The sequence below is a fragment of the Struthio camelus genome, chromosome 1, assembly GCF_040807025.1.
Source record: "Struthio camelus isolate bStrCam1 chromosome 1, bStrCam1.hap1, whole genome shotgun sequence".
Classification (NCBI taxonomy): Eukaryota; Metazoa; Chordata; class Aves; order Struthioniformes; family Struthionidae; genus Struthio; species Struthio camelus.
The window spans coordinates 194,824,381-194,838,480 of record NC_090942.1 but is presented as its reverse complement, the minus strand read 5'-3'; the positions used below and the strand labels follow the sequence as shown (position 1 = coordinate 194,838,480).

Sequence of the window (14,100 nt, the reverse complement as noted above, 5' to 3'; positions counted from 1 at the left end):
CGGCGGAGCGACCTCCTTAACGTGTCTCTCCTCCTCCTCCAACGCTCGGTGCGGGGCAGGCACTGTCGGGGCAGCCCAGGCGGGTGGGGGAAGCAGACCCCGCCTTCCCCGGCACCGCCTGAGGACAGGGCGGGGGGGGAGGGGGCTGGTGCAGCCATGTGATTGCCATGGCAACGCGGCCTGCCCGGCGGCGGCGGCTGCCCTCGGCGCGGCCTCCATGACGTGGAGGAGGAGGAGGAGGGGGCTGGGGCTGGCCGTGGCCATGGCCAGCGCGCTGCTCGCCCTGCTCGCCCTGCTCTGGGGCTCGCAGGTGCGTGGGGAGAGGCCGGCGCTGTCGGGGCCGGGAGGGCTCCCGCGGTTCGGGGGGTCGGGCGGGTCCTGCCTGCCTGGAGGTGCCCGCTGGCAGCTTGCGGTTGGGGGAGCTCGTTTGCTGTCAGCTTCCTCCTCGGCGTTCAACTCCTCTTTTTTTCTCTCTGTCTTCCCCCACCCCCAGTTGTCACCGTGCTGCCTTTCCGCTGCCTTTTCTGCTTTAAGTCGTCTTGGACAGGGCTGTACGTAGCCTTCCAGGCTATGAATATTGCTGTGAATAATTGCTACGAATAATGTTATGATACACCTTGTAATAGTCTTACCTTTCTCCCCTGGAAGTATGTCTTTCGTAGTCTAGGAATTAACCAGATTCTTTCATGGCTGCGTTATTTTTGTGACTTAACAGCCTTTGCGTGGTGATTGCCTACGCTGATTCTTTTTTCAGGGCTTTCCTAACAGTATATTCTCTCTTTATAAGAGCAATTTTTGTTAATCCTTGAGCTTATAGATCTGCACTCTTTACTGCTGAGTTTCCACCCTACTCTATTTCTCTCTTCTTTTTCTTTGTGATTTTCTTGTCTTAAGCAGCTCTTAATTCTGTATCATTAACTTATTCCCGCTTCTGACAAGATGGTTAACCAAAATGTTCAGCGGCACTGATCCTTGAGGATTGCCACTTGTTTCTTCCTGGTTCTAGCCCGATCTTTTCGTTTCAGTACTTTGATGTCCATCCAGTTCTTGTTGCAAAATAGCTGCACTTAGTTTGCATTCTTCAGCTGTAAAAATAGAACAAAAAGGTAGAAGATTCTTTTTTTCCATTGTACTTAACATTGGCTTCAGTTTTGCTGTCCTACAGTTCCTCATTTCTAAGATGTGATTTTCTTTCTTGATCTGTATTTTCTCTTTGTTCTGCTTTTTTGCTTGTTTTCATATCTTTTTGAAGTGATTACTCATTCCGTTCCATTTGGAACCTTTTCTGCCGTTTTCCTCTTTGGGATGATTTACAGATAATAATAGCAACTTTGATGTAAGAAATTCTGGGATAGTTTGTTTTGCCTTAACATTCCAGAACTCCCCAAATCCAAGTGGCTTCATTAGCTAATTTCCAGCATTTGTCAAAATTTTCCCTTTCGCAGGCCAAAATCGTATCTATAAAGCTATATCTGGTTTTTTGCTCCTTAATTTAAACTGGACAAATCAGATTATCATACTTAGCCCAAAGTTACTTTTTGTTGCCAGTTCTTCTATTCTTCATATTCACTAAAGCTGGATCTAAACCAGCATCCCTTCATCATGGAATTTAACGAGTAATGGAGCTTTATTTTTATATTTTCAGCTTTTGAATGCGTTTGATTACTTCTCTCCTTGGAGTGGACAGCCACAGTTGTACAAGCTGGATGTAAGCTGGCCTAAAATTCCAGAATACTTCACTGGTCAAACATTTTGTGTTGCTGTTGACTCTCTTCATGGTTTGGTCTATGTTGCACAAGTAAGTGAGAGTGCTAGGCTTCTCTCTATGTTAACCTAGTGTATTTTTGCCTTTACAGTGCCTGTTGTAGATCACGACATAAATAAATAATTATTGTGTCATAATTGCAGAAAACAGAAGTAGATCTCACTGCTATATCTATTTTTTTTAAAACGGTTCCAGAACCATGGCTGTTCGATGGTTTTAAAAGCATTACATTTTGGTCATGTGGACACATGATGTTACCTGATTGGGTTACAGTAGCTGTCTGCCAGGTGAAAAGCCAGGGCTCAGTGTCTTTTCTAACTGTAAGGTAAAATTCAGAGCATGTTATTCTGGGGTAACTGTCTAGTCCCCTTCCCCTCTTTCAGCCTTTTCCTATGGAATCAAAAGCACGCAGCTATTTCGGGCTGCAGTAATTGGAGTTTCATGTGTTGGTGCCTTTAGAACACAGATAAGATGTTCTCTCTGCAGCAAGTGGTGGGTTTTAATTGTAAAGCATAGCCTAAATACTTAGAATATTATGCAAATAACAAGTACAATTACAGTTTTTATGCCTTTGTTATACTTGGGGTATTTTTCAGTAAGGAAGTAAAAACAGGATTCCAAATGAATAACCAGGGTAGCTGCAGGAGCTTGACTGCTCTGAAAGTTGGACTCCGTATGATTCAAGCTGAAAATCTAGAATGCTTAGAAGGTTTTGTATGCTAAACTTAGACCCTTTTATCTCTTTCCTTTTCTAGTTAGAAAAAATGAGATCTAGCAGTATTTAACAGTCTCTAGACTCTTCCATGATTGATAAGACGTTGCAAAAACCATTCAAAGAAGAATTTGCAAAAGTATAATTACTTGGTTAATATGTTTTAATAGACCTTTTCTTTTACTTGCCTTTTCAGAGGGGAGAAAACATACCAAAGGTACTTGTGTTCTCAGAGGAAGGCTATTTTCTTTACTCATGGAATAATACACTTGAAATGCCTCATGGCATCTTTGTATTAAACACCGCAACAGATAGTTCAGTATGGATTACAGATGTTGGAACAGGTATGCATGGTGGAGACATGACAGGGCAGGGAAGAAAATGATGATACTGCAGATATTACTTTAAACAGCTCACTTATTTAAATAAGGCTCTCAAACAGTGCTGAGCCAGATATATGCTCTTCTTGCCCTGAAAAAACTGCTCCTGTACTGCACAAAATAATTTGAAGGCTCATGAGTTATGTTGTGTATCTGTTTATAGTCTCTCAAGTTAGCAAACGTAAATTTAGTTGTTTGTCTGGGAGAAGGATTAGAAGAAAGTATCTTTTGGCTAGACTTGTCTTCTCCCCTAGGTTCATTGACGCTAATACAACGGATAACTGCTGTTATAGCCTGTGGATTTACTGGTCCACAATCATATTCTCACTATAGAATTTTATCTATTGCTTTATTAATCTCCATTTAAAGTGTCCGGAATTTTTATTTTTAATCTTTGTAATCTGTTGTAACATTTATCATTTTGTTTTTTTAAGACATTCTGCTGTTTTCTTTTGTCAATTCAGGGAAATATGGGCACACTGTGAAACAGTATAGCCCTTCAGGTAAACTTATGCAGATCCTGGGCACGCCAGGTAATGCTGGTTCAAGTTTGAATCCCCTACAGTTTGATCAACCGGCAGAGATCTTTGTAGAGGAAACTGGGGAAATGTATGTTGTGGATGGAGATGGAGGGATGAATAACCGATTGCTCAAACTGTCCACAGGTATGGAGAAATTGAGGCTGCACAGCAGCTGACAAATGAATTTTGACAAGAGAAATGTGAATTATGAATAATACAACTTTAAAAAATTAGTAACTGGGACTAGATGCAGTTCTCATTAAAATTAGTTTTAAGACATTATTAGATCAGAACTTGTTCTGTTGCTCGTCACTTTAGGAGAAATCTCCCTATGATGAGAGTCTGAAAGAATGGTCTTGTTCAGTCTTGAGAGGGCTAATCTTATTGCTGTCTTCAAGTCACTAATGGGAGGATATAGAGAAGACAGACTGTACTTTTCTTGGAGGTACACAGTGAAGAATGAGGGGCAATGGACAAAAGTTGCAAGAGAGAATGGGCTCCAGCTGAATGTTGGGGGAAAAATTCTCTATGAGAGTTATTAAACATTGGAACAGCTTGACAGAGAGGCTGTGGAATCTGCACCCTTGGAGACGCTCAGAACTTGATGGGATATTGAACAACCTGATCTAACTTCAAAGTTGGATTTGATTTCAGGATTAGTCCTGCTTTGAGTTGGGGGGTGGTACCAGATAGTGTTCAGAGATTTTTTTTTTTTTTTATACTTAAATTATTCTGCAATTCGAATTGGCTTGCTCATATTCTCCAGTGATGGACAGTGAGTGGTCAGTGGTCAGTGTCTGTTAAGGCAGTGAGTGAGGAGTCTGTGTACGTCTACAGTTAGAGACTAGAGGAGGAGTTGTTTCTTCTTTGCACTGTCCACTTCATTAAACAGTCAGTTAGCTAACATCCAGTTTACAAAACGAGAAATTGTTAAAACTCAAAATAGACTCAAAACTGTCAAGTAAGAAATATAAAAAATCAATATAGCAAAGGAATGAATATCATAATCGCCCAACTGTCTCAGTTTTTTACACAATCCCTGACATAACAGAGCCTTGGGCAAGGCTCCTGAGCGCTAGCAGTTGCACTTCTATAACCGTAATCTTGCGACCACTAATAATAATGCAACATTCACTTCAGTGATTCCTGTCTTCTCTTAGGTTTATGTAGCAGAAGTATTAAATTTAAAAAGTTTGGATTTAGAAAGTGCATATTTTAAAAATAACTCAAAATAACCTTGCAAGAAATGACTTAAAGTCAAAGCTGAAGTTATTTTGTTTGTTATTTCCGTAGTGTGATTTTTGCTTTTATTTTCCATGATGTCTACTATTTAGATTATAAAGAGATATGGCTGCGTGGACCAAATGGGACTGGCATTGGTCAATTCAGGATTCCTCACAGTGTAACAGTGGATTCTTTTGGACGGGTAAAGAATAAAAAGAGGTTTTTTTCATCTTCCAGCAGGGTCGTTTACATGTATTTGAATAATACAAATTGTATTTTTTTTTTTTTTTTAAATCAGACTGTTATGATCTGGGTTATTTTACGTGGCTTACAATCTTCAGTGCAATAGCAGTCATGAGCTTAAGTTTCAGGCTGAAGATCCTACTGAAGTAGCTGGCTTCAAGGTTAAGAAGATGACTCTGACCAGTTACATTGTCAGTGACCATGCAGCAACAGACTGTTACCTTTTGCAGTTTCTAACAGGTTGCCATTGTCAGAGTACAGGAGAGTTATGTTCTCTAATATATGTCTACCAAAGTGCTTTGGTACCCACACCCTCTTCCTGTGACGTTTTAGGGAGTCTTGCCCCTGGGAGACTTGGGCATCTCTTCAAAATTTCTTCAGGGGACTTTAATTTTATATCTAGAAAATTTCATATAAGCTTAAGATGAAGGTAAGGCTGTGGATAACTGTCCTTTTCTCCATGCAGCTCAGCATTCAAGATATCGCTTATGTTACTCATAGTCTGGCTTTCACCCCTGCTGCTCGTGTGGAAGGAACTGTGTGATTGCTCTTTAATCTGCTTCAGATCTGCTTTTCATCAGATTGCTTAGCTAAAACATCTTATATTAGTGGTTTGAGCTAATTCTATTGATGCTATCTGAGCCAGAGTAGAAGCATACACATGAATCACTTTTCTGAGAAAACTCAGACAGGGAGAAGTGTAGGGAAATGGCAACTTTGGGTAGAAGGGTGACAGTGAGTACGTACATTCACAGACAGCAGTTGCGATGACCTGAGATCTTACTACCAAGGTGGTGTTGATCATTAGCCTAAGTTAGAAACCATTGTCCGTTCCTAAGCAGTCTGAAAGAATGCTGTAGTGTTTAGGTTAAAAATAGTGAGACAGACCTGTTTATTGCTCTATGTTGGGTGATATCCTGGGAAAATTGTAAAGTTTATTTATCTGATTGAGAGCTTATCAACAGCCAGAGTTTCAATGATTGTAGTAAATGAGATGCTTTCGTTCGAACTGTTCAGGCGTATTGCTAGCATGCGCTGTTTGTGGAAGTAGTTAGCACAGGTGAAAGAGATAAGCCCCACAAAGCTGGTTAGACAAAACATGCTAAAAATGCCCTTGGTTCTTAAATTGCTCAATATTTGTAGTAGGATTAGGCATATCAGAGTTTTTTGCAGATGCAGATCTCATAGGCCTAGGTCATAAAATGAGACTACTATGTTGAAAAACAGAATTGTCAGTGGGTGACAAAGCACTGTCTTTATAACTAAATAGATGTGTGTATGTACTCACTTGTTGTTGTTGTTACAAAAAGGTCCTATGGAATATATCCATATTATAGCCACAAAAATAAAGACAAGACACTGACTTCTCTGTTAAAGTGGTATAAAATAATTTGTTTACCTTAATTTTAAGGTTTTGTTTTACATCTGAGGGTCATACTTACTTAGCCGTCTTTGAATGTGGAGGGACATTCTTTCCTGGTATACTTCTTTTTGCTTCAGGATACATTGACTGCTCACATAAGACAATAATGTATTTGATTTGTACTATTTGTGAACAAACGTGGTTTTTGTGCTTAATAGGTATGGGTTGCAGACCGAGACAACAAAAGAATCCAGGTTTTTGATAAAGTCACAGGGGAATGGCTGGGGTCTTGGAGCAGCTGTTTTGTGGAAGATGGTCCTTATTCTGTCAGGTATTACTGAACAGTTCTTCTAGAAATATACAATTACATGAATAAAATGTACAATTTTACTGCTGAAGCGTGGGGCTGGTATCTAGTGCCTGATCACAAAGAGTTAAGCAGTGTAAGTAATAGGGAGCTGGGCCCTGAGCCCATGAAAAGATCTGCATAGGTGAATCCTGACATGATGTGGGAGCCCTAACATCATAACAAGCCCCATGAATTTGAATGCAGGATTAGGAACTTCATTTTAAATTTGTTATAGTTTGTTAACCCTACTTTTGCAACCGTTGCAAGAAAAAAGATTGTCTTGAACAAATTTTCTGTAACATAATCTGGTTTAAGGAGCAACGACGTATAGAGCACAAGTTAATTCTCTACTTTTCATTGCGTTTAGCCAACTGTAGCCCTCAAGACCTCATCTCTTAAAAAGCGTATGTGTTTAAAAGTGCATGATTGTGTTAATAAGAGATGTCATATGGAGGTCATTATTCAAAAGAACATTTCTGTCTTTCATAGATTTACTGCCAATGACAAGTACTTGATTGTAGCTCAGCTGAATATCAACCGGTTATCCATCTTGGCAGCACCACCTGTTGGCTCTATTGGGAACTGTGTTGTAGTCAACACAATCCAGCTGGCGGATGAAACCAAACCACACCTTCTGGACGTAGACCTGAAGAGCGGAGCAATTTACGTGGCGGAGATTGGAGCCCAGCAAGTACAAAAATATGTACCCTTAAACTAATGGTTTTCCACAACCACCATGGCACAAGCTATGTGGCATATAAGACGTATGATCACATTTTCTCAAGTTTTCTGTAGCTTGTGTTTCCTTAAGACAGGCGCAGAACATTGTGTTCCCAGAACTGTAGGACTCACTGCCCTAGCCATTCTGCAGTCCTGGAGAAGTACTTGCTCTTGGGCTGTCACTCAATTTAGTGATGTTATGGTGGCTTTTCCTTTTGATGCTTATATTTGGAAAATGACTTTGATAAGTATCTTAATTTTATCTTATAAAATTTTATAAATACAGCTGCTGTTCTTCAGTGTCTAGAGTTTCATCCTGAGACTCCTCTACCTGTCCTGCATGCATCGCAGAACTGGTCTGAGAAGTGGAGAGAAGTGGTCTACATAGTTGATTTCCTGGGAGCCAAACACCTCATTTTAATGTTTCTTCATGTTTTTTGGATCCTTTTGCTAACACTGTCCAACACTGAATGCAACATGGCGTTATGGCGTTGAATGAGATGCTGCTGGATATTGAAGTCAGTGTTGACACTGGCGTTTGCTTTGGGTGGATAATAGCGTCAGCACTGAAATCAAAGTTTTTAGCCCCAGCTAAAGCAATCAAGTTTGTAATAGGTTTCAGTTAAATTTATATCATGCACTTCAAACAAAATTAAAAGTGTGTGCACAGCAGCCAAGTACTGATTCTTAACTAAATTAAATCAAATCAGGTCAGGAATTATATCGGCGTGAGTTTTCAGTTCCCCAGGATTTCATAATGGAACGTATTGAAGTTCGAGTCATTTAAGTTCCTCAGGATAAGCAAATCAGAATTTACTAGGAAACTCTTATTCAGCATTAGGGACCTGGAAACATAGAATGTTCTCCTAATCTTACTGACTTGAAGCTCAGTCAATTAACAGCAATGCACCTGTCACTTTGTTTAGGGGATTTTTAGCTACTTTATGTTTTATCCTTAGATTTCCCCTACCCCTTCAGTGACAACTCCATTCATGTTTTGCGTAAGTTTCTTCTTTTGAAGGAACTTATCCCGGTATACTTGCAGATGTCTCCACGTTCTGTTCTGAAAAGGTACTGTCCAACTCATTTTCAGATTTTGTGCATTTGCAGTAGTTTCTTCAAATACAATTCAGAACCCAAATTGCACAATTACCTTGCTTTCTTCAGCATGAATACTGGTTCAGAGGTCCCCTTCCATTCCCGGTCCACAGTGGTTCCAGTTTTTCATATGTTGCTAGAGGATTTTAAGTTTGTTCTTTCACAGCATAGCGGGAAATGGGCATAGAAAAGTGGGATGGAGAAAAGGGCGTGGCAGCATAGATAGAGACAAAAATGACTTATGGTGAGCAACTGAGTGCCTCTCTAAAGCTGTGGACCCATATTCCTTGTTCACCTACTCACAGTGAAAGCTTTGCAAAACATTTGGGAGGATTTTTGTGTTTCCACATACTTGCTCTACTGCAGGGACTATTTCAAATGCTAATTACAGGCTAAGAGAGGCATTTTTTCCCCACTTCCTTAGATAGGGATATGGGAATGGAATTATTCTGTTGGGAAATATCCATTTCAATGAATGTCATCAAAAGCGAATGCATCTTAATTTGGTGATTACAAATCTACGAATTTCTTGGTCAGTAGATGGGAAAGCTGACCAGGAAAGCAGATTCATATATGTTATGGAAAGTAACTCAGCCGTGGAGCTTGATATCCTGATTTCGGTGCTACTTCAGATTGATTCACTAGTTACAAATGCTTTGTTCTGGGCTATATCCACAATAACAAAAGCAGATCTGACCTGGCTGCCCTCATACCAATCTGAGAACCAGGGGTTCTGGATTATACACTAGCAAATACGATCCGTCATTCATGTGGTGCTGGATGGGAGCTTGTAAGCAATATTTATTAGCTGAAGAGGTAGCAGTACTTCCTCTAGACCTGGGTGGGTACGTCCAAATAGTTTTGCAATGCATTGTGTGGATTTCCTAACTAGGTCTCCACTAGCTCAGGGATCTCTGCTACGTGTGCTGTTTAGTTATTTCTTTCCTACATGAGGTGAATTTCTTTTTAAAAATATTACCATACTATCATTAACTATACTTGAGCATATCTTGGTGGCATAAGGGATCCAGACACATCCACCCTTCCTCGACACCTCCCCTCCTTATTTATTTGCTCTTTGTCACATCCATTTAAAACAAGGCTAGTAGCCCTCTGGGAACATGCTTCTCTGTCCAGTAAAGGAGTAGCGTACTTTTGGAGGTTGACAGGTAACTTATTTATACAAGTCTGCTACATGGATCTGTGCTCAACTCTCTTTTTTACATTTGCAGCCCCTAGATATGGGGACTATTCATCTGATTGCCTGCCTTCACTGAAATAGGCTGTGGTGCCAAAATATCTGTATCTATATTACATCTAAGCATTGAGTATCTGTGATAAGAGAGAATGTTCATTAGTGACTAGTATGAGATGACTGGGCTCCTTTCAACCTCTGTGTATATGACCACACTGAGGAAAATGATTAATGTGTGCATTAACTTGCTAATTTTCTGAGGGTTTTCTTATGTATCATCTTGAAACTGATATCTGGAAAATTACGTTGTAGGATAATTTGGTAAAATAAATTTAGTATTTCCCAATGTGAAAGCTTTGGGCTCTTTATTTCTGTTCTAATGTCAAAACATTTCATTGCAATGGATTACTTTTCTAAATATGGGATCCCCAGCACTTGAATGCTGGTATCAGAAATGATTAAATACTTTACTAAAATGGAATCTAAAATTCTATGTTATCTTTATACATTACTATTTCTGTGGCTCATCTGTTTCACATCATTCCAATTTATGTGTTGAAAAATGCACATAAGTCTCTCTCCCAGATGTTTTCCTCTGAGTAATTACTAAAATAGGATGATGACTTACATAAGTGCCTGGTATAAAAACTATTTAAATGGTATACTCTTTTTGCGCTAATAAGGAAATTAAAAGCAAACCAAGAAAAAAACTTCTTAATATAGAATCAGAACTTATATCCAGAAGAGCAATTTATTTAGTTTTAAGAAGAACAAGAAGAGACTTGTTTATGGGGTAGAAATATTTGCACAAGAAGAACGTGTTCACTGAACAGTGTTCGCTAAACAAAGAAGAAAACATAAAACAATGTAATTGCTAGAATCCAACAAATTTTAATGTAGTTATGAGGTGACAGTTTTTGAGTGTGAGAAATTATCGTTGAAATATCCAAGTAAAGGAAACAAGAATATTCCAGGTTATAGTGTCTCCAAGTTTGCAGATTTTTTTTTTTTAATTGATCCCAGTCTTTGAATAAGTACCTCCCTTGTGAATTAGATGAACATTCCCCAGAAGGTCAGACCAGATCAGATCCTAAGATGTATTAATACAGTTCATCTTGATTTTCCTCAGTGATGGTAACCAGCTATTTTTTGAGTAAGTATTGTGTTGTCATGGTCGGCAATTGATTAACTATATCTGGTCAAAATAAAGGAAGCCTGGATGAGTTTTGTGCCAGGAAAGATCAATTTACTGAGGCTGAACTATCTCAGTAAAATCTAGAGGGGAAGGTATATACAGATATTTATGTGTCTGCTCATTACTGGGAGTAAAGGCCTTGCCTTAAAGGGATTTTGCACCCTTTTGATGCATAAAGGAGTTAGTTATCTTAGATGATACTTACTTGCTTAACAATTTGTACCCTGAGAAGCCATCACAAGTGATCTGTCTGTAAGAGATCAATGAGCAAGTGGTTGCAGTCACTGAAGTTGCTTACTTAAAACATAAGAGGGCACCAAACCCTTACTGATGTCTGACATATTCAGTATATTTATATACTGGTAAATGTAAACAGCTGATAATTTCTAACATTTGGACTAAGTCAACAATAATAATGAATTGCTCCAGACTTCCTTTCTCTTTTCGAAACTGACCGCTTTAAACATAAGCAGATAGTGGTATTAGAGTCACTTTGGCATCTTATCACCCGATTTATGTCCATCTCTTATTTATTTCCATTACTTTGCCTAGTTGAAAAAAATCAGTAATTCAGTGTCCAGAGACTACTGGGTATGTGAAATGATTCTTCTCTTCCTTTTTCCATTGATTTCAATGGAATTGCCCCTGATATGTTGCTTTGGAAACATAATAATTTATAACAGTATAACTGTAGCAACATAATTATACCGAAAGAGTAATGCCAGTATATTTCCCTAGAGAGATGACCCTGAGTGAGATTAGAGCTAAGCTTACTAGGTCTGATTCACCAGTTTCCTTGTAGCTCTCCTTTCTCAGCCTTTGTGTAAACTTTGTTATGATGTTTTATTATTTTTATTATTTTATTCTACATTTGGGAGGTTTGCATCTGCAAAAATTGTATTTGCCAGCAGTTAGCGCCAAGAAATTTGAACGCAGACATATTACACGAGGTAAATATTTCAAAATATTTGAGACTATCTGCGTTCATAAAGCATCTCTTAATGTGATGTTGCTCACATGAAACTGAATGGAGCATATTAATCTGTTCGTGGAAGATGTTTTGCTCCTGCATTAGAGGCAAAGTAACACTGGTATAAATGAGACATGAATAGATCTACTTAATCATAAGATCATGTGTTTCGAGGCTGAAAAAACCAAATATGTTTGTGTAACTGGATTTGCAAAACAGAGGTGAAAGAACCTTGCCCAGTTACCTCAGGAATGAACCCACTAATTTTATCTGAGCAACGGTGTGATCTTTTGCAAACACATTAAGACTTGGCTTAAGAATTCTAACTCTTGACTATCTAACATCTCTATATTTCAGTTTTTTCAAATGGTCAATAAACCTTATCATTAAAAAGAGAGGGCATTATTTAAGTCTGAATTTATTTGGTCTTCAACCTTACGAAGATGTTAAGTTTTCTTCTTTCAGCTAGCTTGGATATCTGATATGGGAATTTTTTTTCTTATCCCCCATGGAGTCATTTACAGATGATGACTGAGTCACCTCTTGCTCTGCTCCTTGTGTAAACTGTCTAGATCCAAAAACCTGCTTTGCAGTGGAAAACTAGTAAGGCTTTAGTTTCGAAATGTGTTCATAGTTTAGTTTCGAAATGTGTTCATAGTTGTTTTTATTAAAAACAGATCCAAAAAAATACTCATTGCGTGATAGGAAGTGTGGATATCAGAACTGTCAGCACGAAGCCTATCTTAGTGCTGTGTGCTGTACAGGGGTAATACTACCCCCCTATAATTTGATATGCCTTGAATGTGTTGCTAGCTCTCAGCACAGTACTGTCTCTGACAGTTGTCAAAATATCTTCTGTGACTAGGTGGTCAAGGTGTAAAGGAACTCTGAAGGAAGAGTAGACCGTAAGAGCTGTAACGTGAAGTTTTCATCTGTGCTCACTGGTGAAGAACTCAGCAAAATTTTCGTGTTGTAACGCTTCTTGACAGGATCTTTATCAGAGGATCTGGCTGAAATTGAAGTGCCAGCAGAAGTCTTATTTAAAAAACTGATAAACTGCTAGCAGGTGTTTATTTCATTAGCATTTTCAGAAGATTTATGAAAAACTAACTTTTGCTTGGTATCAGAGGAAAGAAAAATGGCAAATATGGTTTAAAGAAGTAAAAAAAGAAAAACCGGTATGTAGGGATTCTGGAGAGGACCGAAGGAATTGACAGCTGTACTTTCCCAGTTGACATAAACTGTAGTAAAAGAATATATGTATTATATCCATAACCATGAAATGCTGAAGGAAAGCCCATTTTGCTTTTGAAGGGAGAAGCCATGCCTTGCAAATTTATTGTGAGTTTTTGGAAGAGTCTCTGAGTGTATATGTAAGGAAGAGCTGAGTGATACAGTTTACTTGATTTCTGAAAGGCTTTCAACAGCATCTCTTGCCAAGTGTCCTTACAGAAATTATGTGAAATAAAAGGGAATCATTATGGATGAATAATTAAAAGATTACAAATGAAGTATATCAAAACGTAGTTCTGTGCTGCTCAATATATTGATAAATGTCTGGAAGTGGACTTGGGAAGTCTGGGACAGGGTTTACTAAGGACACCAAGTTATTCAGGCTAGTAAAGAAGAAAACGAGCTGCAAAGAATTGCAAAATAATGTCATGAAATTGAATGTGCATTAAAATGGCAAATTAATTTTATCATTAATAAATATAAAATCAGATATAACAGGTAGAAAGAAACCTAATTTTATATATGCTATGATAGCTTTGATCTTATATATTTGCCATTTAGGAAATGAACCTGGGGTCATAAAAGATAATTCCATGAAAATATCAGCATCCAAACTCAGCAGCAATCAAAAGACAAAGAAAGAATAATGGGAGTTATTAGGAAAGTAACAAATGGTCAAACAGAAGACATCATTGCAATATAAATATGTGAATTCCTGCTGAATGCTCGTTTTGAATACTACATGCAATTCTGGCTCCTCTTCCTCCTTCCTTGGAACTGGAAATAGTACAGAGAGGAGATGAACAGTCTGTTAAAAAGCTTTGACTATATCCACCTATCCATGTTCTGCGTCATCAACTTTTCGTCATTTAAGGCATCAGTGTCGACATGCCTTCTTCACTACAGCTGCTACTCTGAACTGATTTGGCTTCAAAACTTTGTGTGGAAGCGCAGCGTGTCAGCGTGCAAAGGTGGGGCAGCACATTAAGGTTGGCAAAGAGACATATGGTGTCTACTGTGCAGGAGGAAAAGTTAACTGAAAAGGAAGATAAGTCTTTGCAAATATCCTGATGTTTTAGGGTTGAAGACACTTTGTGAGTAGACCGTCCAATCACAAAGTCAGTTCATAGTT

The 14,100-nt window shown here is 38.7% G+C and overlaps 1 protein-coding gene across 1 annotated transcript; it reads left to right on the top strand.

The window, feature by feature from the left end:
* Positions 1-107: 107 nt before the first annotated feature.
* On the top strand, positions 108-9,923 carry NHLRC3 (NHL repeat containing 3). The gene is made up of 7 exons (XM_068929965.1): positions 108-310; positions 1,646-1,798; positions 2,674-2,821; positions 3,322-3,522; positions 4,713-4,804; positions 6,427-6,539; positions 7,047-9,923. The coding sequence occupies exons 1-7, from the start codon at positions 218-220 to the stop codon at positions 7,273-7,275; spliced, it is 1,029 nt and encodes a 342-aa protein (XP_068786066.1). The 5' UTR covers positions 108-217; the 3' UTR covers positions 7,276-9,923.
* The last annotated feature ends 4,177 nt before the right edge of the window (positions 9,924-14,100 follow it).